The following is a 27,958-nucleotide window of genomic DNA, read 5'->3' on the forward strand; positions in this document are numbered from 1 at the left end:
TGCATGTGTGTCCAAGCTGCCTTCGTGTGGGCAGGACAGGGTGTGGTGCAGGTGCATCTTTGTGCGCACGTCTGTGCACACCTCTCTGTGTGTGCGCAGTGTGCAGCTGTGTGGGGATAGATCCAACTTGCTTACCCATAAGCCTGTTTCAGGGCAGCCGAAGTGGGAGCCCTGGAGTCAGAAGGAACTGCATTTTGACACTAACTTCCCAGCTGTGGGATCCAGGGGCCCTGACTTCATCCCTCAGTTTCCTCACCTGTAACAGGTCAGTCAGCCCAGGCTGTACTCAGAGGTCATTGTGAGGACCAGACAAGGTCATGTGCTGAGTGCAAGCGCTCAGTGCTAACTGGGCTGTGATTGTTTCCGGTGTTTGGGCGGCTTACGTGGATCAGCACTGCAGGAAGTGCCCGGAGAAGTCTGGTCCACCTTCCTGCCTTTTTTGCGAAACCTCAGACTGATGACGAAAGTGCTGCTTCTGATTGAAAAATCTCTGAGGGGCGAGGCTCCTCTGCACCACTCAGCAGTCTGTTCCAGAGCTGAACTAGTCGGGTTGTCAACAGGTTGTCTTGGTAGTCAGTCACCTTAAATCCCTCACACGGCAGCGTCAGCTCCTGTCCCGAATGCAGTGTATTCGCTTCCAGAGACTTACTGAGCATTTCCTGTGGGCAAGGCCATGTGCTGGACTTTGGGGGGAAACAGAGTGAGTTGAGGGTGTGCCCAGCCAAGGTCGCAGGACAGGGAGATAGAAAGTGCTCGAAGGCCAGGTCACAACCAGCTGAGAGGCTCTGAGAGGGTGTCTTGGAGGAGATGGCATGTGAGACAGGCTTCAAAGCACAGAGGTAGGGCCTCCAGGCGGAGAGGAGGAGGCCCTGCCATCGGGGATGAGGCAGGGAGCCACTGAGTGGCAGAGCGGGGCCTTTGCTGTGCTGGGGGCCAGGCTGGTACCCGTACTGATTTGGGGAGAGTCAGCTGCTGTGCTCTGTGACTCCTACATGGCCCAGGGAGAGTCACTCTGAATGGCTCTGCTTGTGGTTGCTTTGGGGGGTAGGATGGCGACCAGAGAGAGAGGGAGGAGAGGGAGAGGGGAAGGGGCCGACTGAGCTCGTGTGGTGTAGGATCCTGATGGTTCCTTTATACTCTGTTGACTAGAGATGAGGAACTCAGGCTTGGAGAGAAACAGAGCAGGGTTTAAACGACACCAACCCCAGGGGTGTGGCAGTTCAGGGGAATACCGGCCAGGGTCAGGTCTGTGTGCCAGTGATGGCATTCATGGTGTGAATGGGGAGGGGCCTTACCTGGTCTCCCAGAGGTTTCTGTGTCTCCCTTTCTATCCCCTCCCTCAAGCCCAGGGGCCCCTACAGGGGGCTGTGAATAGGGGTGCAGAACCTGGCTCTCCCCTACTTTTTGTCTTTCCTCCATACGCAGGGCTGTGAATAGGGGTGCAGAACCTGGCTCTCCCCTACTTTTTGTCTTTCCTCCATACGCAGCAGAACCAAGCCCCTAGTTCGGCAAGGATGTGCCCCCGCCTGGCAGCCTTGCTTCCGAGTATGGCTGCAGGTGCCTGGCCACCCGGAACGAGGACAGTCAGTGGTCAGGGCCCGCCAGCCCACATCTCTCTTGCTGATCACATCGCAGGGCTGTCTGGAGGACAGCGACAGGGGAGGAGGTGTGGGGGCCTGGGGCTCTCCTAGGCTCATCCCAGTGGGGAGTGGAATTTTCCCGACTGTAACTGAGCATTGCCTGCTCCCATCCTGTTGTGGTCCCCTCTGACCCCTAAGGCTTCCCAGCCTTATTTACATCTATAACCAGGTTCCTATTTTCTCTTCCGAGGTCCTGGCCCTGCTCATTGTCATCCCTATTGATCTTGCCTTTCTGTTTGTGTTTCAAATGTCAAGGTCATTTTCAATTCTGAGCCAGTTGTTGGCTGCCCTGTCTGGGTGCTCAGAGGGGACAGAGGACCATCTCAAATAGCTGGTAACTGGAGGGCTGGAACTGGGGTGTGCGGACCCCTAGTCTGGTGCTCTTCCTGTGTATCGCTGTGTATGTGGACCTGGGGGGCGGTGCAGATGTTCTAGACCTGATAGGCCAGCCAGAATCCAGGGTTCCAGTGGTCCTTATGTGAAAGGGTTAAAAGGTTCTTATCGGGGACATGATGGGATGGTGGGGTCACATCTGAGGGTTAGATGTGGGCCGAGTCACAGTGAATCAGAATGCCCAGGCTGGGAAGCCGGGGAACTTGGGAACAAACTTCACCTCAGGGGGTCCCCCAATGACCCAGGGAGGAGCAGGCCAGGATGCTCCGGCCAGTGCAAGGGGATGGGGTCCTCCAGTGTTCCTGTGAGCAGAACCTGTTGGGAAGGGGCCTCTTGAAGGAATGATTCTATATGATTCGTATTATAGATTCTGAAAGGATAATTAAACCTATGGGTAGAGGGAGATCTGGATTCCCCAAAGCCTTTGAAATGGGGTAGTAAGCATGTCTACACTGACATGTGGAAGTCCATGATATGAGATTGGGTTACCGCCCCCCAAAAAACTGTGTAATCTCATTTTTGTAAAATTTCTTTAAAATATATACAAATACATACACTTATAGGCTGTACCTGTGGAGAAAAAGCCACCTAGAGGGGGGCACAGGAAACCCACCCACAAAGACCACCTTTTTACATTATGATTTATGTACTTTGTAACCTTTGAACAAATGTAAATGCCCATGTGTTGCTTTGTTAATAACAAAAATAAAACCATACTTTTTAAAGCTTCTGAGTAAGAACTTGAAAACATATTGAGTTACAATTAGGGCTGGAATGTCAGAGTGTTTTCGTGATGGAGGAAAAGCGGGTTGGAGACGGACAGCAAGGACAGGGCTGCTCGGGCTCGTTTTCGTGGGAGGCTGCAGGGAGGAGCAGCCCCACTCGGAGGCCTCGGCGAGGGTCTGGGCTTGGGGGGCCTGGGTGAGAGCGGCTGCACCCAGCCACTCACCAGGGGCAGGGGACCCAGGTAGCTGTGTAGGACGGCGACTTGGAACTCTCGGTTCCGACCCAGAATGGGAAGCAGACCATTGAGGATTTTCCCCAAAGGCCCCAGTCTATGGTTCCCTGGGAACTGGAGGTATGACCAGGGCCTGGCCAGGTGTGACTCGTAGGGCGCTGCACGAAGGACCAAGTGGGGCTTTAGGAGGCCCTGCCAGGGAGTGGAAGTGGTGCCTGGGGACCTCGGTCTGGCATGTGCCCAACTCTGTGCTCTGAAGGCCATGAGCAGGAAGCAGTGGCCCCAGTGATAGAGTGGAGAGGTGAGAAGGGGCAGATAGTCATCCCTCCGCTGTTGCTTGGCATCAGCGTCCACCTCCCCTGCCCCAGCCCCAGCCGCAGCCCCAGCCCCAGCCCCAGCCCATGGGTACTCTCTTGGAGCTGGCTTTCCCCTCTGAGGCTGCCCCTGTTGAACATGACGTTAGCTAGGGCATGAGTACTTCCATGGCCCTGCCCTGCCCTGCCCTGGAAGAAAGCAAGACAAGTGAAAGAACAGTAACGTGGAAGCGAGCCCGAGCTCAGAGTGGGCCCCCCTGTGGGCCTCCTATCTACCCTTGGCTGGTACGGGGCCGCCTTTCAAGGCAACGGAGACCCTGGGGGCAGGCAGGCCTCAATTAATGTCTCAGCCCCACTACTACAAAGTGGCTTTGAGAACTAAGTGTCTTTGAGCTTCAGGTTTTCCATCAGGGGTAAGAAGAAGATCCACATCTTACCCGAATCAAATGAAATATGTTATGAAAAGAGCCAGCACTGCCCCAACCGGTGTGGCTCGGTGGGTTCAACGTCATCCCACAAACCAAAAGGTCGCCTGTTTGATGCCCGTTCAAAGCACATGCCTGGGTTTCAGGCTAGGTCCCTGGTTGGGGGAGAGCAAGAGGCAACCGATCGATGTTCCTCTCCCTCTCTTTCCCTCTCTCAAAAAATAAATAAATAAAATCTTTATTAAAAAAAGAAGACCGTCAGCATTTTGCGAGGCACATAGTAGGTGCGCAGGAGGTATAAGTTCCTTTTCTTTAAGGGGGGTCATGACAGGGCTGCTGAGGGTGGTGTGAGGGACTGCATGTGACGACTCCCAGAAAGGCCCCAGTGCACTCTAAGACCCTACAAATGTTGCTTGTTGTTTTTCTCACTCCTGAAAGGTCTTGGTGCCCCTCTTCCGGCCCCTGTAAAGCCAGGATTTGGCTGGTGGATCCCTGAGGTCCCCGGCTCCCGCCATGCGATCTCTGGGTCTCGTCATCGGTCCCTTTAGAGCCTGTGCTCACTGGGGACTGAGCAGGTCCTGCAAGCCCTGAGCCCTCTCCCTCCCTGCCCTCTGGCCTCTTTGGGCCCAGAGCCAGCAGTGGCGTCTGTCCTCTGGGTTCTGGGCCTGCTGGCAGGGCTGGCTCTGCCCCCTGGCCTAGAGGCATGGGAGGGTCCAGAGCACAGCCAGGCCTGGCAGCTGGTACCCAGCACTGGTTCCTAACAATTTTATTACCAGCAACAATGTGGCGCTTGTGGCCACCCTCTCACAGACCGGTGGTTCCCAGCCCTGCTGGTGGTGGCCGAGGGCCTGCACAAGACTGGAAGCCCAGTTGGGAAGCACAACGGGGCCGGGCCGTTGTCTGTGCCTTTCCTTCTGGCAATGCCCTCCACGCAGCCTGGACTCTGAGGACTGGGGTTCAGCGTGGGGGGAGGCCAGGGTCCCGAGCTGCTAGGTCTGGCAGCTCTCAAGTTCTCTCTTTGGAGGCCCCTNCACCCTCTCACAGACCGGTGGTTCCCAGCCCTGCTGGTGGTGGCCGAGGGCCTGCACAAGACTGGAAGCCCAGTTGGGAAGCACAACGGGGCCGGGCCGTTGTCTGTGCCTTTCCTTCTGGCAATGCCCTCCACGCAGCCTGGACTCTGAGGACTGGGGTTCAACGTGGGGGGAGGCCAGGGCCCCGAGCTGCTAGGTCTGGCAGCTCTCAAGTTCTCTCTTTGGAGGCCCCTTGCTTCAGATCTGCAAATAAGGTTCATCTGTCTATTTATGGAAGACCTACTATGTGCCAGGCACCGGCTACAGAGACGAAGGGGACCAGCTGGTCCCCATCCAGGAGCCCGCAGCAGAGACGAGGGGGGCAGCTCCGGCAGCACGTGCCTGGGGCACTGCAGGGGCTCAGAGAAGGGCCCTCTCATTCCGGGGGAGGGAACATCAGGAAAGGCTTTTAAAAGGCTTGAGCTGAGTCTTGAAGGGTGGGGAGCGGTTGGCCAGGTGGTCTAGGGCATTTTGCAACCTGGTGTGGTCGGAGTGGTGGGATGTGCGGAATGGTGGGGTGTCAGGCTGGGGGCCTGGGCCAGAGCGGGGCCATGGAAGGCTGAGATGTTATCCGTTGGTAGGTGACAGACGTGGAGTAACATGCCCACATTTGTATCTGAGAAGGGTCATCCTGGGGCATCAAGGACGAGAAATTGGACAGGTTAGGGTGGGGGTAGGGAGCCAAGGCAGAAAGCTGGTGCAGAAATCCAGGGAGTGGCGGGTGGGCATGGAGCGGGGTGCTTTTCAAGGCATTTAGGAAGCAGAGCTGGTAGGAACGGGTGGAGGGGTGAGGGAAGCCAGGGGGCCCTCTTTGGTTTCTGGCTCAGCTGGCTGTGTGGGTGGAGATGCCATCCCTTGTGAGGGTCCGGTTGTGGGGGGGGAGTCTCCAGAAACCTGGGAGTGCTTCACATGGGAGGCGGGAGCGCAGAGGGACTTGAGGGCCCTTAGCATTTGCCCAGCTGGATCCAGGGGCGGGCCAGGCCAGACAGATGGAGAGAGCCTGTGCCACCAAGCCTGGGGGGCGCCCCGGAAGGGCAGGGTCCAGCGTGAGGGATTAGAAAGGTGGGCATGTTTTGTTCCGTAACTGATAGCACCCCCTGGAGAATTCTGAGGAGGGAAGTGACTTGCGCAGGCATTCGTACCATGTGCATTAGGGACGCTGACATGTGGGGCCCTGAGCTGGGTCTCAGGAGCCCCCCAAATGGCAGGCCGCAAGGCCTAGACTCCCAGCCGCACAACCCCGACTGGGGGTGTGTCCCGTCACCCCATGAGAAGGGTGTGGGAGTGGCCAAATTGACACCCACCCTCCAATGAGAGACAGGTCTGCTGAGGTAGGGGGCCATAAGCTGAGGGCCGAAGTTTGGGTAAGAAAACGAGAAACAAAACTGCTTCTCTAAAAGAGAAATGAGTCGTTTGAAGGTCACAGGAAGGGCAGTTTTCGGAGAATTTTTAGAAAAATACCCTGAGCCAGGTCAGTATTACTGAGGTGAGAGGCTGCGTGGCACATCGGCCTGACCCCCTCCTACCCGTATGCTTGGGCAGATCTTGGAACTAACCTCTCTTAGCCTCAGTTTTGCCATCTGCAAAGTGGAGATAACCTCACAGGCTCGTGTTGTGTTTGTTAGCTTGCTTCAGGCACTGCTCCCTGCACCAAACCTTGGCACGTTATGTCACTCATGTAAAGAATCCTCATGCAGTTGGCCTCACAGGTGTCTGAGGATTACAGCTCAGCCAGGAGTGGTCCCTGCCTGGCACCGAGGAGGCGCGTACGCACACTCCCTGAGCTGCTTCTTGCTGCCTCCTGGGAGGCCTGGCCCCCTGGACCCGCGGTCAGTGAGATTCTCATTCCTGGGAAGGTCTGTTTGCCACGTCCCACGGATTCTCTTGCTCGTGAAACCAGGATGATGCCCATGTGTTTGAAGAGCATCTGCTGAGCTAAATGTGAATTAGAGAGGCTTTTTTTTAAATAAAGGAAAGGGTGGTCTGTGCAGACCTGCCATCCATGGCTGTGTGGAGAGCCGAAGGGAGAGGGAGGAAGGGGCTCTGAACCCTGCAGGGCCTGGGTGGACCACAGCGGGGACCTTGCCTGGTAGCTGGCCCAGTGTGCTGGGGGAAAAGGGTGCAGGGCCCTAGAATTGTCTGGGAAATGGGCTTGGGGTGACCTTGGTCTGGCAGGTGAGGCCAGCTTCCTCTGTGAGTGGGGCACTCGTGGTTGCATGTTGGACCCTGCGACGTGCAGGCACGCCCCGCCCCTTGGGGAGATCTTTGAAGTATCTCTGCCTTCCGGAGGAGGCTGGTGGGGTGGGGCGGAGGGGGAAGGTAGGTGGCTTCTCAGCCGGAGAAGTGGCGGTACTGTTGGTAAAAAGGCTGTCTCTGGTTGGGTGTGGGCTGGGATGGGGATCACTGGCCATGTGAGTGTGGACTCCAACATCCCTCTGGTTTGCACAGGCCTGCATACCGGCCCCTGTCACAGGGCTAGTTCCCTGGGGCTCTTCTTCCTCCCCTGACCCCTTCCGCAGATGGTTTGGTGTTGGTTGGGGCCCAGGGTGAGAAGAAAGCCAACCAGAGGCCAGTGGGTAATTCTGATAGCAACAGGCTCTTCCTGAATTTGTGGGGAGGGGCTGAGCTCCATCAGCAGCTCCCAGGTCCTGGAGACCCTTTGGGAGACCTCTTAGTTCTGGCCTGGGAGTGAGTGGGCCAGCTGGGTGTCATTTGGTCAGGGAAGAGGGTGAAAAAGCACAGGTGGGGGACGCATGTGTGTGGTTGGTGTGGGGAGAAAGCGGTCATAGCTGAGCCAGGGGCTCAGCTTCTAAGGGAAGCTGAGGGATGGGAGGCCAGCCGCTTCCCTTGCTTCCTATGGTCACTGGCACTCTGACCTAGGACTCTCGTGACCCCCTCCCTCCTGGGGCACCTGGGGACTGGTGGGGCCTGCACACCCCACCGCAGGTGTACAACCTGGCCTAGGAGAGGTGAGCCTAGGAGCTCTGCTGAAGGCCTTTCCATTGGCCCAGTGCCGGAGGGTTTCGCCAAGCAGCTCCTAGAGTGGGGGCTGTGGGGGCCACTCTGGGCACCACAGCACTGTGCTGGGGGTGTTGCAGCTGCCTGGGGGTGACTGCACACAGTCCTCTCTGCCTCAGGGGTCCCCGGGAGAGGAGTGGGGCAGGAGGGGGAGAAGCACTGAGCTTTGGGGGACCATCAAGGTGCAAGATATGCGCTCTGCCCTCATCTGTGTGAGGAAACAGGCACATCTATGTACAAATGAAAAGCCAAATGGCCACCCAGCAGAAATTGGTTAAAGACCCTGGGTGTGTGGTTGGGGCAAAGCAATGGAGGGGGTGGGGTGTTGCTAAGGGATGGGGGGAAGGGGTGGGTAAACACAGAGAGGGAGAGAATGGTGTGAGTTGGACACAAGTGTGGAAATAGGGGACGTGAGCTGGGGTACAGGGACTGGCCCCGGAATGGCGGGATCCACCGGGAAAGAGGCAGGCCGCTTGGTCTGAGCCAGTCGCTGAGGCCGCCAGTGTGGGACCAGACTGAAGTTTAGGTTTTACTGTGTTTGAAAATCATTGGCATCATAGGCTTCTTTTCTTTTTTTAAAAAACAACAACTCATTGAAGTATAATTCATGTACCATAAAATTTACCCATTTAAAGCATGCACTTTGATGGTTTTTAGTCCCTTTGTAGAGTTGTGTAACTATCTCTGCAATCAGCCTTAGCACATTTTCATCATGTATCATAGGTTCTGACTGAGGAAGCCGTGTGTGGGGAGTCTTTGCCGAGAGGCTGGGGTGCAGGCAGAGACACCAGAGGCAGGGAGACCCATTACGGAGTCACTGCCAAAGCCTAGACCTGTGGTTCGAAGGGTCTGGAGGGAGTGGGGGGGAATAGAAGCCGGAGGACCAGGTGTCTAGTGGACTGTGGGGCCTGAGAGGAAGGCGGGACCCTAGTTCTCTCTGGGGTTTGGGGCTTGGGCAGCTGAGGGGAGGGTGGTGCCAGAGGACACGTGAGGCATCTGGGTCTGGAAGAGCAGGAGTTTAGGGGACAACAAGTCATCCAGATGGTGGCGTCCAGGAAATGAAGGTGGAGGTGTTGCAGAAGGGGTCTGCTTTAGTTTAAGCCCAGCTACCTCAGCAGAGGGGGGTTTAGAGTGCAGCTGAAGGCAGAGTAGAGCCCATGCGTGGGGGGTGTCCACGGGGCAGTTGTAGGGGTGAGACTGCGGCCAGCCTGAGAGGCAGAGCAGAGGAGCCCGAGAGGTGGGTGAGAACCGAGAGCATGAAGCCAAGTGCAGTCGTGGATGGGAGAGAGAGGCAGAGACTCCGCTTGCTTGTGAACTTGCGGAAGCAGGGGTCTCTTTTCACCCCAGTGCCCGGCCAGACAATGGTGCTCAACAAATGAGTGAGTGCGTGGAGCAGCTAGGGATTGGCTGGCGAGGCGGCTGAATTGAGCCCAAGGACCGAGAGGATGGATGAAGGCCTTTCGAGGCTGTGGGTGACTGTGTCGGTCAGAGCCCATTCAGAAGGCAGAAACCACACAGCGATTTGAACAGGAAATGTCTAGTAGGAAAAGGCTTATTGACTGTAACAGGTGATTGGTGTAAGGAGAGACTGGCTAGTAAAAAGGTAAAAGAACTGCAGAAAATAGAGAGATGGCATGTATGAGACCGCCCACAGGGTGGCCATGGAGGGCCCAGGGAAGAGGCCCCGGGGATGAGATCCTGACCTTAGTGGAGAGGGCATGGTCGTGGCTCCCCGGATGACAGGGAGGTCACTGTGGTGCCATGCTGGCAGAACTTGCTGAAAACCTACTGTCCTCTAGAGCCCACTAGAAATTCATCCTTGTGGGGCCCAAGAAAAGTTGTTCATGAGGAAGCATTTTGCTGGAGCTCACTGATGCTAAGCTACCCAAGCGGAGTGTGGGCGAAGCTGCTGGCTGCTGCCGATGTCATTCACTGCAGGGGCCGGGCACTGGGCAGTTGCGTGCTGTGGGGTGCTGGGGAAGCTGTGACCGGGTGGGAGGGGGCACTGGGGAAGCCACAGCTGCAGCAGGATCTGGCCCCTGGAGAGGCTGTACACAGTGATGGACCCCTCGGAGAGAGCACGCTGGATCTAGGGAAAAGAGACATCCTTCAGTGCCTCCTTAGCGCCCCCTACGGCCAGTGTCCCATGCCAGCTGGCGAAGGGGGAATCTAGAAAGGGCCTCCTCCTCTCTCTGTGTTCGCAGAGCCAGTGGTCAGGGGTGGTGAATAAACTTACTGGCACTGTCTCCTGCTCTGGCTACCCAGCTTCCACTGAGGCCTTTCACACACATTCGAGCTCCCCTGTAACTACAAAATAGCCCTATGTCTACCCATCAAAACACCCTTCTTACTGAAGGACACTGTACCTTACTCTCCCCCAGGTGAGGAATCTCACTGCTCACGCCAGTCACTGTCTACATGACCGACTTCTCATGTTCAGTCACAGTCTCACCAAATACTCCATTACCTAGCGGGTGTGGACTCTGTTTAGAGAACTCTGGGGAAGCAGAAACATGCAGGTGTGGGCCATGGGCCACCTCCAGGGGAGGAGAGGATCAGACCCATGCCCGCGGGGGCCCCAGAACGCCAGCCCATTAGGGTCCCCCTGGCTGACTCTCACATGGGCTTTCAGCGAGGCCGCCCTGTGCCCCTGACCCACCTGACGCCACAGCACATACCACAGGGCTTCTCCTGACCCGCCGCCCCCGGACACGCGTGCTCCTTTATGGAAGTCCCCACTGGCTCATCTCGGCTCTCAACAACAACTTCCACTTCTTACCAGCGTCTATTTTGGGTATAAACCTTTTTTTCCCCTCTCTGCTTTTGGGGCTGTGTCATGGTAACCATTAGTAGGAGCAGAGGAGTCTGATTCAACCATCTCTGCCCCCCTGGCCACCACCACCATTGTGGTGGCGGGTTTGGTGTGATCACAGATCCTCACGTTGGTGGCACCCTGGCCTCGAGGCGGGGGTGGGGGGGCGCGGTGGGAGAGCCATAAGTCATCTGGCTGTGCCTCCAGACCCAGGCAGATGGGCTTTGAAGTGGGGAATAGGATGGTGGGATTGGTGGCCCATCACCAGTGGCCCATGGTGTTCTATGGGCAGCCGGCAGCTTGGGTGGGAGGGACGTTTCTGAAAGTCAGAGTATGGTATGACGAGGGGCCCCTCCCTTGTGCTGAGAGAGAATGAGCTGTCGGAACGTGGTCCTCCGACCCCTTCCTCCTCCTTGCGAAGCTCCAGTCTGTGACGGGGGGGGGGGGGGGGGGNGACGGGCCGGGGGGGGGGGGGGGGGGGGGGGGGGGGGCTGTGGCGGATAGACACCTTTGTCTGGGAGGCCCTCGCGTCGGCATTCTGCCGCCCCCAGCTTACCAGGCCTGGAATTTGTCACCATGCTGGCAGATGACTGGGTGACGTGGGCACAGGATACTCCTCCGCCTTCTGTCGCCCACAGGACTCAGGCGCACGTCCTCCCAAGCTCAAATAGGAAAGTCGTGAGGCTGTTACCTGTGGGCTGGTGTCACACCAGGGTCACAGGCAGATGATCTGGGGTCTGTGCTTAGCATGCTGACCCGGGACTGAGTGCCGCTGAGCACGTAAAGACTCCAGAGTTGGATGCACCTGGATCCGCCATCCCGCCCTGGGACTCTCCACTGGGGCCACCTTGGAGAGGTAATAAACCTCCTTAAGCCTCAGCTTCTCTTATGAGATAACAATAGACCCTACTTCATAAACTTTGCAGGACTGTTATGAGAATAATGTAGGACAGTGTACACCCCCAGCACAATGCCTGGCACATAGTAGGTGCTCAGTAAATAGTTGAATAAATAAATGAATGAATGATTCCCACCTTGGCCGAGGCACTGACTATGAGGTCACGTGCCCATCACCGCCCCTGCTCCTGCCCCCATGGCAGACAGACCTAACCAGGAGTGGGAGACTAACTGGACATTTTTTCTCTGGCCAATCCGTGCCCAAAGGTAACGTGGCTGCAACAGTCACGTGCTGACTGTACGAGATCACGACGGAGTGGATGACTGAACTTCGGGGTGGGGCAGACCTGGTCTTGTGTCTGATTCTACCGCATCCTAATTGGACAACCTTACGCAGCTTCATCAACCTCTCTATACCTCGGTTTTCTCAACCGGAAAATGGGGGTAAAAGCAGTACCCGCTTCAGAGGGTGGGAGCAAGGGGTGAGAGCGACGGAGATGTTGAACTTGTAAAGCTCTGTTCACAGGACCCAGCATGCCGTAGGAGCGCGATAAGCCCGTAGTCTGCCAGAGCAATGCGCCCTCGGCGCTCCAGGGATTTCAAGAAAGAAGAGAAAGCTGTGGGCTGGATGAGTCAGGAGCAACTAATTGTTAAAATTTATGGAGTATGTGGTTTGTGTGTGTGTGCGTGTCGGGCTCTCTTGTAAGCATTTTTAATGCCTTTCATTTTAATTCTCACAACAGCCCTGGGCAGTGGCTACTATTATTCTCCCCGTTTTACAGCTGAGAAAACTGAGGCACAGTTTTGCTTCAGATCACACAGATGATAAATAATCACCACCCGACAGCCAGGACTGGAACCCCCACAGTGGGCCTCCGGGGAAGGGTGGCAGGAGGTTGAGATCAGCACATGAGTCAGGACTGTCAGCCGCAAGGCACAGACTCACTCACATTCAGAGAGGGTGACAGATGCCTTCCCTCCAGGTACAGCTACATCCGGGGACCCAGACAATGACTTGAGTGTTCCATGCCTCTATCTCTATCCCTTTGTTCTCAGGCGAGCAGCCAGCAGCTCCTGATTCACATCCTACCATATTAGCATCTTTCCATGGCACCAAAATCATCCTGGGAGGCCTCTGATTGGCTCTGCTTGGTCACGTGCTCACTCTGCCAAAGGTGAGGGGTTGGGTTAGCACAAACCACCAACACGCCCCTGGGAAGGAGGGGAAGGTAACTCCAAACACTCAAACAGGCAAAGTCCACTGTGAGGAAAGTAGACCAGGTAAAGGGACGAGGGAGCTGCTACAAAGATGATCAGTATTTTTCAGCAATTCAGGTAGAGGCCTTGAGATGGAGTGGGAGGGGCCCTTATGGTGATAACATTAGGATTGTTTCTGGTGGAGCAAGGAGTCAGGTTTGTGGGCACTTACGGTTTTGTTTCTGGGGGAAGATAATTCTCTGCAGGCTCCTTTTGAGGTGAGACTGTGGGGTGACGGTCTAGTTGCTGCTGGTTGGGTTATACTTGTAGGTGAGACTGGAGGTGACCAGCTAGGGGGCGCTAATGGGCCTGGGGGTGGTGATGAAGGTGGGAATGGCACGAGGGACAGTGCAGTATCGAGGCTGGGAGCTGACCCGGCAGGCCCGAGCAGAGGGTGGCATCGCGGGCCTTTGGTCTGAGGAGGGCTACTGAGCGAACCAGGGTGGTGGCCGGAGCTGTCGGCAGCAACGGCGGGCACAGGTACAGTTGGGGGGGGGGATGTGTGTGGGGGAGCGCCGCATGGTGCCTGACAGGGCTGGGTGGAAATGACGTCTTGCAAGAATTAAACGCTCTGTGAGGGGCGTGTGTTGGGGCAGAGGGGGAGGTACCACTTTATAGCTGGTGACGGAACTCTGTGTGGGTGTGAGGAGCTGATAATGGTTGTTCTGTGGGATGTGATGGTTTCATAGAGCAAGAGGTGGCAGGGCCGTGGCTGCGCTCTGCAGAGGGGGTGGAGGCCACGCCCCAACGCGGTCACCGTGGGGTGCAGGCGCTCCCGCCTATCCCCATCCTCTCCTTTTAAGTGTTATTTTTTTATTTCCTCACAGCAGGGCATGCACAGAACTTCAGAGGTCGAGTAGTACTAACACCTCTTCACCAAACGCGGGGGTTCCTGGCCCGCTCCCACCCCCGTCTGCTTCTCGGAGGCAGCCACTTTTAGCTATTTCTTCTAGCAGTTGTACACTTAATATCTTAGTAATATGCACATTTTTGACTCCCCATTTGAGACATTTTTCATCGCTTTCTTATTTAGTGAAGAAGAATTTAGTTCTCGCCCTGACTGGTATGGCTCCGTTGGTTGGGCATCGTCCTGCAAAGCGAAAGGTTGCTGGTTTGATTCCCAGTTAGGGCACGTGCAGCTGATCGATGTTTCTCTCCCTCTCTTTCTCCTTCCCTTCCCTTCCCCTCTCTCTAAAAATAAATCAATAAATAATCCAAGAAATCGTTTATGCATACATTAACATATAGGTATGCACATAGTAGGCAGGGGAATATCACCCACCCCACCAAAGGAGCCACATCCTAATACCCTGACCCAGTGGATATGTTACCTTATATGGCAATAGGGACTGCAGATGTGATAAGGTTAAGGGTCCTGAGATGGGAGATTATCCTGGGTTATCTGGGCGGGCCCCAAGTAATCACGCAGGTCCTTGGAAGGGAAAGGCAGGGGCAGGGGAGTCAGAGAAAGAGATGAGAGGGCGCGGGGGGTGGGGTGGGCAAAGGAGTGCCCTGAGGGGAAGACTGGCCATTACTGGCTGTGATGAGGGAAGGTGGCCGTGGGCCAAGAAATGTGCACAGCCTCCAGAAGTTGAAAGAGTCAAGAAAATGGATTTTCCCTCAAGCCTCCAGAGAAGAATGCAGCCCTGCCAACACCCTGATTTTAGCCCAGTGAGGGTGAGGAGGACCATTTTGGACTTCTGAGCTCCAGAACTGCAAGATAACAAATTGGGATTGTTTCAAGCCATCCATTGTGTGCTCATTTGTAACAGCAGCGAATAGGGGATTATTAAGTAGTATCATTCACATACATACATAAATACGTGTCTATGCACGTGTGACAAATATACACGTATTTGTCACATCAACATACACAGCCGTTATTTGCATTAAATCAGCTCTTGCAGCTGAGTCTCCTCGTGTTCTACCACGGTTCACTTTCTTTTTGTTTCCCCTGAAATTAATGATTAACCTGCATTTCCACCTGTCTTATTTTCTTTCTTTCTTTTTTAATTAAAAAAAGTAAAAATTACTTATTTTCAGAGAGATGGGGAGGATTGGATCCCTCTCGCAGGCACCCTGACCAGGGATCCAACTGGTGACGCTTTGCTTTGTAGAACCACGCTCAACCCACTGAGCCACAGCAGTTAGGGGTATTTCCTGGGAACCTTCTGCTAGTGTTGACTATACCCTCTAGTAACAAACTATACCTGGTAGTAACTTTATTATTGCTTTCCACAAGGGCAGTCAAGTATTATGTTTCAGTTCCATTTTTTTTGTTGTCCATTCTCTTGCTCTCTGCGATTCTGCCACTTCCCTCTGTGGTCAGCCCTCGCCTCCCCTCGCCTTCCTTCTGGCTGGAGTGTTTTCTGGATCACGTGTCTTCCTCTCGCTTGGTTTACCGGTCCCTTTGGAGCACGTCATCCAGGACAGACACCCGTCAACATGCAGGCATGTGTTCAGTTCCTGAGCTCAGGCGGCCGAGAGCAAACAGTGGGTGACACCGGTGGTTTTGTCAGGTTGAACAGGTGGCTCCAGGGGAGAAGGCACAGAGATGACAGCCCTGCATATGCCCAACTCTGGAGTCACCCAGCTGAGCTCTGAACAGTGGCCTTCCATGGCTTCACCTGGCCTCTTCCTTCTCTGTTCTCCTGTGTCTTAGAGGACGTCTTTCCATGCTTCCTGAGAAAGGAGTGTCTGAAAATATCTTTATTCTACGCTCACACTTAAGTGATAATTAGGCTGGGTAAAGAGTTCTAATTAGAGAATTATTTTAAGAATTTCAAGCGCATCAGTCCTTTGTTTTCTTGCTTTTGATATTATTAACGTTGAGCCGTCTGAAGCCATTCTGATTCCCGAACCTTTATAGGTCACTTTCTTCTCCCTTTCTGGAAATGCTCAGGATCTCCTCTGTGTCCCAGTGATCCGAAATGTCACCGTGACGTGCCTTGGCGTGGGTCTGTTTTCATCCATTGTGCGGGAAGTTCGGGGGCCTTTTCAATCAGGCGACTTGTACCTGTCAGTCTTGGGAAATTCTCTCAAGTTACCTCATCGGTAATTCCTCCCCCCCCACCCCGCCTTTTTCTTTCTTTTGTAGCTCCTCCACTTTTCAGGTGTAGAAACCTCTGGGCCGATTTTCTAATTCTCTTTTCCATCCTCTCCTATTTTCTACTTTCCTTTCTAACATTCCCCTTCTGTCGAGTTTCATATTTCTGCTAGCGCAGTGTTTTCTTTCTAGGAGTCCTTCTATGTTCCTGGAATGTTCTGTTTTAATGGCATCACATTCTTTTTTTCGTGGATGGGGCCATCGTCCCTGTGTAGTGAGCGGGTTTCCTCCAAGTTGCGTTGGGTTTGTTTGGGTTTGGGTTTATTTGCTCCGGTCTCTGTCTTCCCAGTGAGAAGCTTCCCTGCGCTGTCTCCTTGGTTGTCTTTTCAAGGTTGAGAACAGGGGACTCTCGGACTTTTTGACCCACTGGTTGTAGGAAACGAGCCAATCAGATATCGTTTGGGTTCTGGGGTCAGTACCTGAGCCCTTTTGCCTTCTGAAAAGAAGGTTAGGGCTCAGCTGCCAGTGTTCCGGGACCCCAGTGGGGGAGTAGCCGGTAGGACACAGCATCACATTGGCAACAACCTGCATCTCCTTGGTGTTGGAATATCACCTTCGCTCTCAACGGGCGAGGCTGCCCTTCACACAGAAGCCCTCTGCTTTTTTCTCTCCAGGGAAGAGCCCTCAGACTTCTGGGCGAGGTGGGCCGAGGGGGCTTGCTTCTTTGATTCCATCTTCCTTATTTTCACACACGCATCCTCTTCACCCGTGGGGGTCCTGGAGGCCCCCGCTGCTACCACATCAAATGGCTTTTAAGGACTTAGTTATAAGTCTGTTTTCATGCGCCGTCTGAAATTGGGTGTCCTCTTCCTAGACCCCCAAATTTCATTGGTGGTGTCTCCCCTCTCTCTTCAGCCCCCTCTGTGACTCAACATCTTACTTGAAAAATCTTCCCACTCAGCTGGATTTAGAAGGCAGCGAGTTTGGGTGTGGATATTCAAAATCCCAACTCTTTTTCCACAGGAGTTTTGTCATTGCAGTAGTGATGATGGCGACCATGTCAGTGGTGACACCAAGACATTTTCATGATGGGCTTCCTTAAAAAAAAATTGTTAAGTGGTCATTGTAAACCCTTTTCATGGCCACTGTGGACATTAGAAGTTCACAGAAGGAAAAAAACGCTGCCTTTCACGGAGGTAGGGGCTGGGCAAGGATTCTTCTTTGGTGGTGGTGGTGGTGGTGCAGCCTGTGGTGTGGATGCGGAGGGGGCCCCAGTGCCAGGGTCGTGCTTGGCAGAGGACTGTCATGGCGTCCACACGCCGCTGTGTTGGGACCGTGGACTAGGATTAGGTCACTCCCCTTGGCAGGGATACTTGAGAGAGAAAGGGAAGCACTCGGCCCCCACGGTGTGCCCCCGCGGCCTGCCCGGCCAGGTGCTGGATGGTTTGGGATGATGCCGGGCAATGATGAGGGCCACTCACTGACAGGTCCATCCCAGTGAGTAGCACTGAGGAACCTCGAGGTGGACCCAGGTCAGCGACATGTGCTGTGAGGACAGTGTGCAGCTCAGATGCTGGGTGGTACCTGGAGGAAGGGCAGGAGGAAAGAGCGTTTCCTTTCCTTTCCGGGGTGTCTGCATCGGGGTCAAGTCCATGTTCTGCTTTCCTGCTGCTTCCTTCCTCTTCTCACCAGCAGCCAGAGGTTCACTGAAAGTGGTTTTGTCTCACTGGAGCTCTCTGGATGTTCCTAGGCCTTAGGGCAGCATTATTTGCCTCTTACTTTTCGCCTGGGGCTCCTTGGATTCCATCCTGGGGCTCCTGGGGCTGCCTTTTGTCCTTGGGACCGCCAACAGCTGGGTGGGGCTGAGGCAGAGGACGTCTTGTAGATCATCTAGTCCAACTCTCCAGCTTTAGGGACGGGAAAGAGGACCAGAGAAACCCACGTCTGGGACTAGAACCCACGTCTGGGACTGCAGCTTCAAGGTCCTGTCTCACCAGACTCTGCCTTTTAGCTTCCACATCCTTTTGAAGGTTTCGATGTGAGGGTGACTGGGGATATTTGTGTTAACGGATGCAGTGGGTTTCAGGGGCAACTGCTGGCTTACGGCTGCCCGGCCGAGTCCTCTAGGGGCTCTGGTCTGGGCCGGCTCTCCAGTGGGCTCGCAAGAGTTGTCTCTGTGGGGAGGTGTAAGCTGAGGAATGGAGCTTCACAGAGACCCCCTCACAGCTTTAGAGAGATCTGGATTCAAGTCTCTGCTTTGACACCGAATATGGACGAGTTCTAACCTTTCTTTTTTTAATCCATACCCGAGGATATGTTTATTGATTTTAGAGGAAGGGGGAGACAGAGAGAAACATTGGTGTGAGAGAGGTATCGATCGATCGATCGGTTGTCTCCCGTGTGTGCCCCGACTAGGGATCAAACCCACAACCTCGGTATGAGCCCTGATCAGGAATTGAACCTGCAACCTTTGGTGTATGGCTGATGCTCCAACCAACTAAGCCACCCGACCAGGGCAAGTCCTTACCTTTTTGGGCCTAGATTCAACAGACAACTAGGAATGGTAATGATCCTAGTAGCTGCCCAGAAAAACAATGCCTGTCACGTGCTTAGCACGGCGTCTGACACTTGGAGCGCCCTCACCATCGCCATCAACTCCCCCTTGTGTTGGAGGAGCAGAGGTCCGTGGGGCCCAGCACCCTGCCCAGCTTGGAAGTGTCCATTTCACCCCAGGTTTCCTGGGGGGAATGCAGGGCTCACCTGTGGGGGGTGCAGCTCTTGCAGCCTGTCTGGGTTTGACTTGTAGGCCCCCTCCTGTCCTGGCCTGAAGGAGCCTCCCAGACCCTCCCCAGCTTCGGCTTCCCCCTCCTCACCCTGGGCAGAGCCAGCACTGGGGCACCCACCTCCCAGCCAGGCGCCCATCCCGGGCAAGGTGCTGCGCCCCTGGGAGACCCAAGCCTGTGCTTTCTCCACTTCCTGGTTTTCCAGGGAGCCTAGCAGGAGGGGGATGGGAGGAGAAGCCCCAGAAGGAGGGGGAGCCCAGGGAAGCAGAACAGGAACTCAGAGGGGAAGGGTGTGGGTGGGCCCAGATCCAGGCTGCCTCCCACTTTCCTTCTCCTGCCAGTCCCCTCCCTGGCCCTGGCTGGTGCTCTGGAGGCAGCAGCTCGGCCCACATCTTCTGGTGGGCGGGGAGCGGAGCTCTGTCTCTTATGTGTGTGTGAAGGGAGTTGAAGCCGCAGCACCCCAAGCCCAGCTCCCCAAGCCCCAGCTGAGGCCCTCTGCTTTGTTATTCCACTGGCTGGAGGCCCACACCTGAGGCCGGGGGCAGGAAAATCCCCTACAATTCAGTTGTGTGTTCAGAGGGCCCCACTTAAGCCCACCAGTTTCTGAAGGCAAATGGGGTGGTGGGAAAAGGGAACTCGCATCCTCCCCTGCGTGGCTGTGGCCTTGGTCTCTCCCCACCACGGTGACCTTGCCCCACAGCACTGCCGGCCTAGGCCTTCAGCCTGGCCACAGCCGGTGTTCAGCCTCAGCTTTCTCTGGGCCCAAGCGCCCGTCCTAACGTTCAGTGACATTTGCTTCACTACATCCTGTGACTACCGCTCACTTCCGCCACGTGGGGTAGAAGCAGTGTGGGGGTGGCACAAGCGGAGGACAGATTGGAAGGAAAATGTAGCTGGGCTGGGGACCTCTGGGATTTCCCAGGGGGTGGTTGGGGTGGGAGGGGTACGGGAAGCTTTCAAAGGAAAGAACAGACCTGGCTCCCACTGGCAGCGTGGCAGCGTGGCAGCGTGGACTGTTGCCGCGTCAGAGGCAGGTGGCCCTGAAGGAAACCAGGCGGTGCTGAGCCTCCGTCTCGTCCACTCTCTGGCGGCCTGGGCTGGCCTGAGCTGCCGGTGAGCCCACCCAGGGAAGAGCAGTTTGGGCAGGGGGAGGACCGGGCCTTGAAGGCCAGCAGGGCTCTGGGGCTGAGGGCCTAGCCTTGAGGAGGAGGTGCGGGTCAGGCGGGGCCTGGGTTGGGGGTTTGCTGCCTTGCTGACCCCTCTTCTCTCCCCCAACAGGTGGAGCCACCAGAAACCCACACCCAGAGGCAGCCTGAGGCGGAGTTTCACCGGACTTTTTCACTCAGCACCTGGCTCTATGTCTGACTTTTAACTGCTTACAAAGGCTACGACAATTCCTTCCCCAAAGCCAAACGGCCCCCAAGCCCGGTGCAATCCCAGCCTGCCTCCCACCGCCCAGCTGCCCGCGATGCCCTCCAGCGGCCCCGGCGACACCAGCAGCTCCGCCCTGGAGCGGGAGGAGGACCGAAAGGTGAGCTGCTGGCCCTGCCGGAGACCTTCTAGCCAGAGCCCAGGTCGGGGGAGGGCCCGTCCCCAAGTCGCCGCAGCAGCTTGGATGCGCTGAGCGCTGGACCGCGCAGCTCAGCTTTCACGAAGGCGCAGGGAGGACTGACAGCCCTGTTTTGGCGATGAAGAAACGGGCTTGGAGGGAGAGGTCAGACTCGGGTGGCAGAGGGGCAGTTGTTCCAGTGCCGCCCCTCCCCCCGCCCTGCCCTCCCTGTGGTGTTTGAGCAGAGGTTCAAACCCTAGGTCCGTGTGGTTGTTAGGTCAGCCTTGCAGGGTCCCCAGACATGGATTCCTCTTGGGATTGACCTTTCACTAGCTGTGTTCTCCGGTGAGTCTCTTACTTTACCTGTTTTAGCTGCCTCTCTTTCCCCAGGGTGTTCCCTAGCTTCTCAAAGGCCAAAGACAAGTTCAGGGGGACTTGGTAGGCGTGAGGCCTCGTTAGGGCTCCCCGCCTGGCGTGGGCACAGGGCTGCAGTGTGCCGGCTGCTCAGGGTGACATCAGTCATCGCAGAGATAGTGACTTCCTATTCCCCACCCCCACCTCACGCTCTGAGCAAGTGTCACTTCTGCCCATGGAGCTAGTGACTTCCTCATTTTCAGAGCTCTGGGTGGGCTTCAGTGGGGTAGAGGGAATCACAGCAAGCTGGATCCCAACAGGCTGTGTCCACCTACAGGCAAAGCCCCCCATCAGTGGAAGAGTAAACTTCGCCATCTCCCTTCTGGGGAAGCTGTGCCACCCACAGTCCTTCCCGGGGTGTCCTATCTGTCATGCCCTGGTCCCCACAGTTCCCTCCTCCTACTCCTCTTTCCCTGAGGGGTGGTGGTTCTTGATGCCATCAGGGAATAGCAGGGCATGTTCACGGGGCACAGTTTGTTTTTCTGGAATCAGGGTGGACACCTGCTACCCGATGTGGGGCCCTGAGCCCTCTGAGGGTGTCAGCTCTGCTGGCTCTCCATCAGGGGCAGCTTGGAGACCTGCTCCCTGCTCACCTCCTTTCTAGGCTTGCCCTTTTTTAGAGCGTGTTTCGGTTTTCTGGGTGGTTTCCCATTTATTTAGTCCTTTCGGGACAATGCTTGTAACAAGTGGGACAAGGACAAATGGCCCTAGCTGACAGATGAGGAAGCTGACCCAGCTACTTAGTGGTGGGTCCAGATGGGAGCCTGATATGTGGGGAAGACAGAGCCCCGCCTGTGTGGGTCCTGGAAGGGACATACACGCACACACACATGCACAGGAGCGTGAAGTCCAGACACCTGCCTTCCCAGCCTGGAAACCTACTGCGGGCCTTGGAAGGGTTCCTACCCACCAAGCTGGGGAGAAAATGCATGGTGCAGCCAGCAGGGCTTCTAGGGGAAACACACAGGTCATTTCCATCTTTTTGACCCCAAAGAAAAAGAAGAGGTGGTCCAGGTTACCCCACGGGACTTCTGGGCTAGTCCCACCACGGCTTGAGCAATGGCAGACCCAGCCCCCGCTGCCGCAGGGTTGGGGCCATCTGTGGCCACCTGTGCTCCCGAGTGGCAGCTGTGGCTGTGGATAATTCCCCGCCTTCCTTGAACCTGACTTTGCTCCTCTGTTGGATTAGGTGACCCTGACCCTCCTCCCTTGGTCCAATGTTCTGGCTGGTACTGACACAGCTTTGTGACCGTGTACTTGCAGTGGGTGTTCAGCTGCCTCCCCACCCCCCACAGGTGGGGAAGAAGGGGACAGGTGAGCCATATTCCTCCTGGTACTGGCCTGTGCTGCCCTGGGCAGCAGAGCGCTGGCCTCTCCCGTGGAGCGCAGCAGATAGGCGCTGTGTTATGTCAGTTCAGAATCGAGAAGGAGCGCTGGATGAAGAGTCAGCAGTCCCAGGTCCCAGACACTTACTGGCAATGTGACTTCAGGCTGTCGGGGCTCGAGTTTGCTCAGCTGGGTAATGGGGATAGTAACTCTAGCTACGCCTGTTCTGCCGGGTGGTTGTGGAAGTCAGATGAGGTCACGGGCATAGAAGTGCCCTGCAGACAGCAAAGTCTGGTCCAATTATGAGGGATTACGATTGCTATTATTATCCAGCCATAGTAACTGCGCAGGCTCCAGCGGCAACAAACACACACCGGGCTCAGATCCTGGTGCAGATAGAAGGAGCTGGTAGACAGGGGCTGGGGCACGCCCACGGCACGCATGCCGGCTCACCTGGCACACGTCCCTGGCACCTCTGGGCTGGCTCCCGAAGCTCCGGGGAGTCGCCCTGGGAGGGTGGGTGAGGACACCAACAGCTGCCACAGCGGCCTGTGAGAGCCAGGCCTGGGGCAGGGCTGCCTTGTTGCCGCAGAGGGGGAAGATGGGTTGGGGCTGGAGCTCAAGGAGCCTGGCAGAGTTGCCAGGGGTGCCTGGCACAGAGCAACTGCTTGGGAGCCAGAGGGAAGGGGTGTGGCCACCCACTGGCCCCACGTGCCCTTCCAGCCGCCCCCGGGGCCCCGCCTCTGTTCACCTTTCACTCCAGTACTTCCTGGAGCTGCCGGGTCTTTGTCTCTGCTGTTTCCTCTGCCTGCTGTGCCCTTTCCCTAACTTTCTCTCCTCTCCTCCGATCAAAGCCCGTGCTTCAGTCTGCCTTGGATTACCATTTGTGGTGGACCAGTGGTCCTCAGAATGCCATTCCTAGCCATTCACCCATAGGTGGACGCCTAGGTTGTTTCTTGGCTACTGTACGTAATGCTGCAGTGAACCTAAGGGTGCGTGAGGGTATAATGCCAAGTGAAATAAGTCAGAAGGTGAAATCAAACCATATGATTTCACTCAGATGTGGATTCTTTAAAAAAAAAACTGAATAGACAAAGCAAAACAAAAACAAACTCCAAGAACAGATCGCTGGTTTCCAGAGGGTAGAGTGGTTGGGGGTGGGTGGGTGAAAGGGGGAAGGGCAATAATTGTATGGTGATGTGCACTAACTAGACTTTTGGGGATGTATACAGATGTAGAACTATAATGCCATACATATACTTGAAACTTATGTAATCATTTTTTAAAGATTTTATTTACTTTTGGAGAGGGGAAGGGAGGGAGAAAGAGAAGGAGAGAAACATCAGTGTGTGGTTGTCTCTTGCATGTTCCCCACTGGGGACCTGGCCCACAACTCAGGCATGTGCCCCAACCAGGAATCGAACTGGTGACCCTTCGGGGCACAGGCCAGTGCTCAATCCATCGAGGCGCACCAGCCAGAGCTTCTGTAATCGTTTAAAAAATGTGATGCCTACGACTCTTAGCTGTGGATCACTCAGCTGGTATGTGGATGAAGAAAAAAAATGTGATTCCTAGACCTGCAGCACCTGGAAAGGTTAGAAATGCACATGTCTGGCCCCGCCCCAGACCTGCAAATCAGACACTGTGGGGATGGGGCCCCTGCCACCACCTTGAGAAGCACTGGTGTGGATAATACCTAGCCCCACAGCTGCCCATGGAGGGCAGGGCCCCAGGGCCTGACTAGCACAGAGTAGGTGCTCAGGAAATATTTTGTGGATAAGATGGAAAAGAAAGCGAGAGGGGGCAAGACCCCTTCACAGGACAGCAGTCCTGGAGCCCAGGCTGAGGCAGGCAGGGCACAGGGCTGTGGGTGATGGGCTGAGGTGGCCGTGCTGTGGCCGGGAGTGCACACAGAAGTCTGCATGCGGGTCACCCTGGCACCTGCCCAGCATCCCTTCTCCCTGTAGTCCCCCAACCTCAGCGGGGCTTCCTGGGGAAGCCAGGAGGGGCAGGCTTTGGGGGGTCTGAGCTCCTGTGCTCTGGCTGGGGCGGGTCAGCTGGGTAAATGTGGGTCACAGCAGAGGGAGGGGGAGCTGGTCCTATGGGAAATGGGTAGGAGGCAGAGAGACCAGGAATCTCGGTCCTGGCTTGGAGGGGATTGTGGAGGCAGGGTGCCAGGCCCTGTGTGGCAGGGAAAGAGAGGGGCAGAAGGAACAGGAAAGGGGACCAAGAGCATTCCAAGCCTTGGGGCTGGAAGGGCCTCCTCAGATACACGAATATGAATCAGTGACTGGTCAGGAGTCCCAGTCCCTGGCTGGGTCCCATTCTAGCTGCTTCCCAATTTCTTTCAGCCTCAGAAACAACAGCCGAGATGCGTTTAGTGCTGATTACCTGCCAGGTGCTCTCTTAAACTCTGTACTTGCATTCTTATTTCATTCTTACAATTTGCTCTATAAATTAGGCTCTATTATCTTCATTACTTAGTCTTGTAAAAAGACTAAACCGTTGCTCTGAGAGGTAGGTCACTTGCCCAAGGTCACATAGCTAGTAAGTGGCAGTGCTGGGACTGGAACTCAGGCAGCCCGTGCTGTTGGCTTCTCTGCCCTTCAGGCTCCCTTCTGCGTGAGGGAGGGCAGAGCGAATGTTGTTGCCCAGCTGTGACGCTTCACAGGCCCATCCACGTTTCTTCTGCCGCAGGTTCGAGTACATGTGTTTAGACTGAAAGTCCGGGCGGTCAGAGAATGCTTTTCTCTGTGCAACAGTGCTCTGCCCGGGGGGTAGATGTTGGGGGCCCTTCATTTTCAGCAGAAACTCACACACACAGGCTAGTGTGCATGGCTGTGGGCTCGTGTGTATGTGCCACGCGGCTTCTTACCATTCTTCCCCGTTCCTTCCTCCCTTCCTTCCTCTCTGCACACATTGCTTCTCTTCCTCCCAACCCCTCTCTGTTTTCCTTCTAGCTCAGGTACCTTTCCAGGTACCTAGCCCATAGTAGGGCTTCACAAGTCTGTTGTACAAACTGAATCAGCATTCCTGGAGGACCTAGTTGAGGAAGGAGCATAGGAAGATACTTGCCCGCTGGGTGATAGAAACTGCAGAGAGTGGGAGCGTATCTGTGCTCAGGGAGCACAGCCAGTGCGTGTGCGTGTGCGTGTGCGTGTGCGTGTGCGCAGGCTCAAGCAGGGCCAGCGCTGTGGCCAGGGCTCCTCCTTCCTCACCTAAGCCCAACCCAGAGGCCTGGTGAGCGTTGATTCCCCTTGGGCACTGACCACTTCCTGTGCTCTGGAAGGGAGGCTCAGGGCACCTTTGGGTGGGATCGCCCCAGCTCCACTCCCAGTTGTTCCTGCAGACCCCCAGGCCTATTGCCCACCCCGGGCTTGCTCTGCATTTATTGTACTCAGATGCCCACACACCCCACTTAAGCCAGGCTCTTTGCTTTGTAATAGTCACTATAGGGGTTGTTTAAATAGCATTCCTCTTGGTACATTTAAACAGTTACAGAAAAGGCAGCTTTACTTTTACCTCTTCAGGAACAGCTAATAATACTAGCACATCCATTTATAGCTCCAGGAGGTCAATTGGATGCTTGGGCACGTAGAGCAGATGTGTGATATCAACAATGCCCCTCCCCCCACCTCCCCCTTAACTGGAACCCACATGTTAGGCTCTCTAACATTCTCTGAGCTAGACATTGTTACATGTTTGGGTTAGCTAACCTTGCCATCAATAGTCGTGAGTGATATCAGTTGGACTCTGGAGACAGACCTGTGTTTAAACCTGGACTCTGTGTGACTCAGCTCTGTGACCTCTGAGCAGGGAAAGGGGAGGCTTACAAGAGATAATGTGTGAGTGCTTAACACAGGGACCTAGCACGTATGAAGTTAGTCTTATAATTTATTTTGGATATCTGTCTGCCTACCTGCCTGCCTGCATGCATATTTGTGGTAACGGTCTACTATTTCAATACAACTCCAAGGATGACCAGGGCCTGGGAGAAGAATGCAGAAAATGAAGATGGGAGTATGAATGGTGTGGATTGATTTTGTTTTAATTTTTTAAAGATTTCATTTATGTGTTTTTAGAGAGAGGGGAAGGGGGGAGAAAGAGAGGAAAAGACACTTCAGTGCAAGAGAGCAACATTGATCAGTTGCCTCTCGTATGCACCCCAACTGGGGACTGAGTGGGAAACCCAGGCATGTGCCCTGACCAGGAATGGAACCAGCGACCTTTTGCTTTGTGTGACAACACCCAACCAACCGAGCCACCGGTCAGGGCTGAATGGTGTGGGTTTAAAGTCTGCCGAAAACACAGCACATGGAAGAAAGTTTATTGCTCTCTGGGTCTTCGGGCACAGGCAGGCCTGAGGTTCCTTTTCTCTCCATCCATGGAACAGAGGCAAAACTGAGGCAAGTATCAGGAGACCTAACCCTTGATGGCCCAGGCAGTGGCTACTTTCAGAGGCCCTCCTGACCATCCGTGCTAAGAAGTAGGTCACAGGGGGCTGGGGGCAGGGAAAGCTGAACTCAGCTCTGCTGATGGGAAGAGAGAAGGCAGGGAAGTAAGCAGCAGTGGGTGTCCGGAAGATTGGGAAATGGGGGGATGCCCTTCTTTCCTGGCACCTGCACTGGGCACAGGACCCGGTCCTGCCTGCAGCTGCCCCTGTGGAGAGCCACAAGGCAGTTAGGGACGTTGCTTATAATCATCCCACTTGGCGTTTGCACAGTGTGGAAAGGCCTGTAAAGGAATTTCTTTTGCCCAGCATCAACTCACGTGATCCTCACAGTAATTTAGGCGGGGCCTACTGTCATCACCCCATTTTACAGATGAGGAGTTGGGGCTGAAAGAGGTTGAGAGACTTGGCGAAGGCCACGTGGCTGTGAAGTGGTTTTGCCTGGACTCTTCCCCTCCTTATATAAAGCATGGTGCCTAGCAGGGCGGAGAGGAGTTGGTGGGCTTTGCAGAGCCCGGGTGGGCTGCTGAAGGAGTAAACGTGAGTGCGTGGGCTGGGTGTGCACAGAGGTGGCTGCTGGCAGGGAGTGGGCATGCTCCACCCTGACCCTCAGCACCATGCCAGGTACTTCTTTGTTTACACGTTGTCCTTCCTCTAAGTTCCCTACTTGCTTATCTTTATATCCAGTATGCAGTAGGCACACAATACCTGTTTTCGAGCACACCCATGGTTCTGGCCTCACGGTGGCCCCGGAACCACAGAGGTCAGCACTCGGGGCTGCAGTCTGCTGGGCATGTGCTCCCCGGGTTCTCCCTTCCAAGGCAGTGGGGCCCCAGCATGGCACACAGGCTGTGGGGAGCGCCTGGGAAAACCGACAGGTATGACTGTTTTCAGCCACTGAGCATTTATGAAGCGCCTGCTGTGTGCAGGACTGGGGACTTAGAAAGGAAAACAGAATGTGGCTGCTGCCCTCCAGGGACCTGGCGTTTTGGGAGGGATGGGTGATTTTCACCAATGATAATTATGAGGGCCACCTGGCCATCAATGACTGTGTGTTGACTCTTGTTGAATAATTGAAATAAAGGGCTGATGAACTTTAGAGGTAACTGGGATCAGAAAAAGCAAGGCTTTGGAGGGCCGTGTGGCAGTGTGGGCATCTACAGTGAATCCAGTGCCACTGCGTGTGATGTGGTGGTTCACACCGTCACCCTCTGTTTCTCCCTACCTGTCCACCCACACACCTTGCTGCTCACCCGTTGCGGGCCCGACCTGGGCAGGCCGGGCCTACAAGCGCGTGTGCGCGCACACTGTGTGCTGTGCGGGATAGGGGGGAGGGGGGGTGGTCCCCTGACTGTAGCTCTGCGGACAGGGTCATCAGGTGGCCCAGAACGGGGCTTTGCCGGTTGGGGAAGCCAATTCATTTCACTGAGTTTCACAATCACGGATGGGCCCTGGGAGGCCAGCCAGCCAGCTGGCAAAGAAAGGCTGGACGTGCTTCTTGTCCCAGGGGGCCTGGGCAAGTGGCTGGCTAGATCTGGCAGGTTCATCCCCTCGGTTCAAACACCGACTTGAGACATCTGCTCTGCGGATGCTGGGTCAGTAGCAT

The 27,958-nt window shown here is 55.4% G+C and overlaps 1 protein-coding gene across 6 annotated transcripts in view; it reads left to right on the forward strand.

Moving 5' to 3' along the window:
- Positions 1–27,958, forward strand: part of DNMT3A (DNA methyltransferase 3 alpha) — a 96,009-nt gene that overhangs the window by 4,300 nt on the left and 63,751 nt on the right. The window contains exons 2-5 of one of the 6 annotated variants that reach the window (XM_037066797.1): positions 11,269–11,486; positions 12,054–12,191; positions 12,584–12,702; positions 19,892–20,144. In XM_037066797.1, coding sequence (XP_036922692.1) covers positions 20,082–20,144 — 63 coding nt within the window. In that variant the 5' untranslated portion in view covers positions 11,269–11,486; positions 12,054–12,191; positions 12,584–12,702; positions 19,892–20,081. Of the gene's footprint in view, positions 1–11,268; positions 11,487–12,053; positions 12,192–12,583; positions 12,703–12,790; positions 12,941–19,581; positions 19,727–19,891; positions 20,145–27,958 lie in introns of those variants that run through there. The other 5 variants (XM_037066795.1, XM_037066796.1, XM_037066800.1 and 2 more) reach the window with 5 other exon arrangements.

The sequence above is a fragment of the Sturnira hondurensis genome, unplaced genomic scaffold (assembly GCF_014824575.4).
Source record: "Sturnira hondurensis isolate 20B ecotype Veracruz unplaced genomic scaffold, ASM1482457v3 Scaffold0016663, whole genome shotgun sequence".
NCBI classification, from domain to species: Eukaryota; Metazoa; Chordata; class Mammalia; order Chiroptera; family Phyllostomidae; genus Sturnira; species Sturnira hondurensis.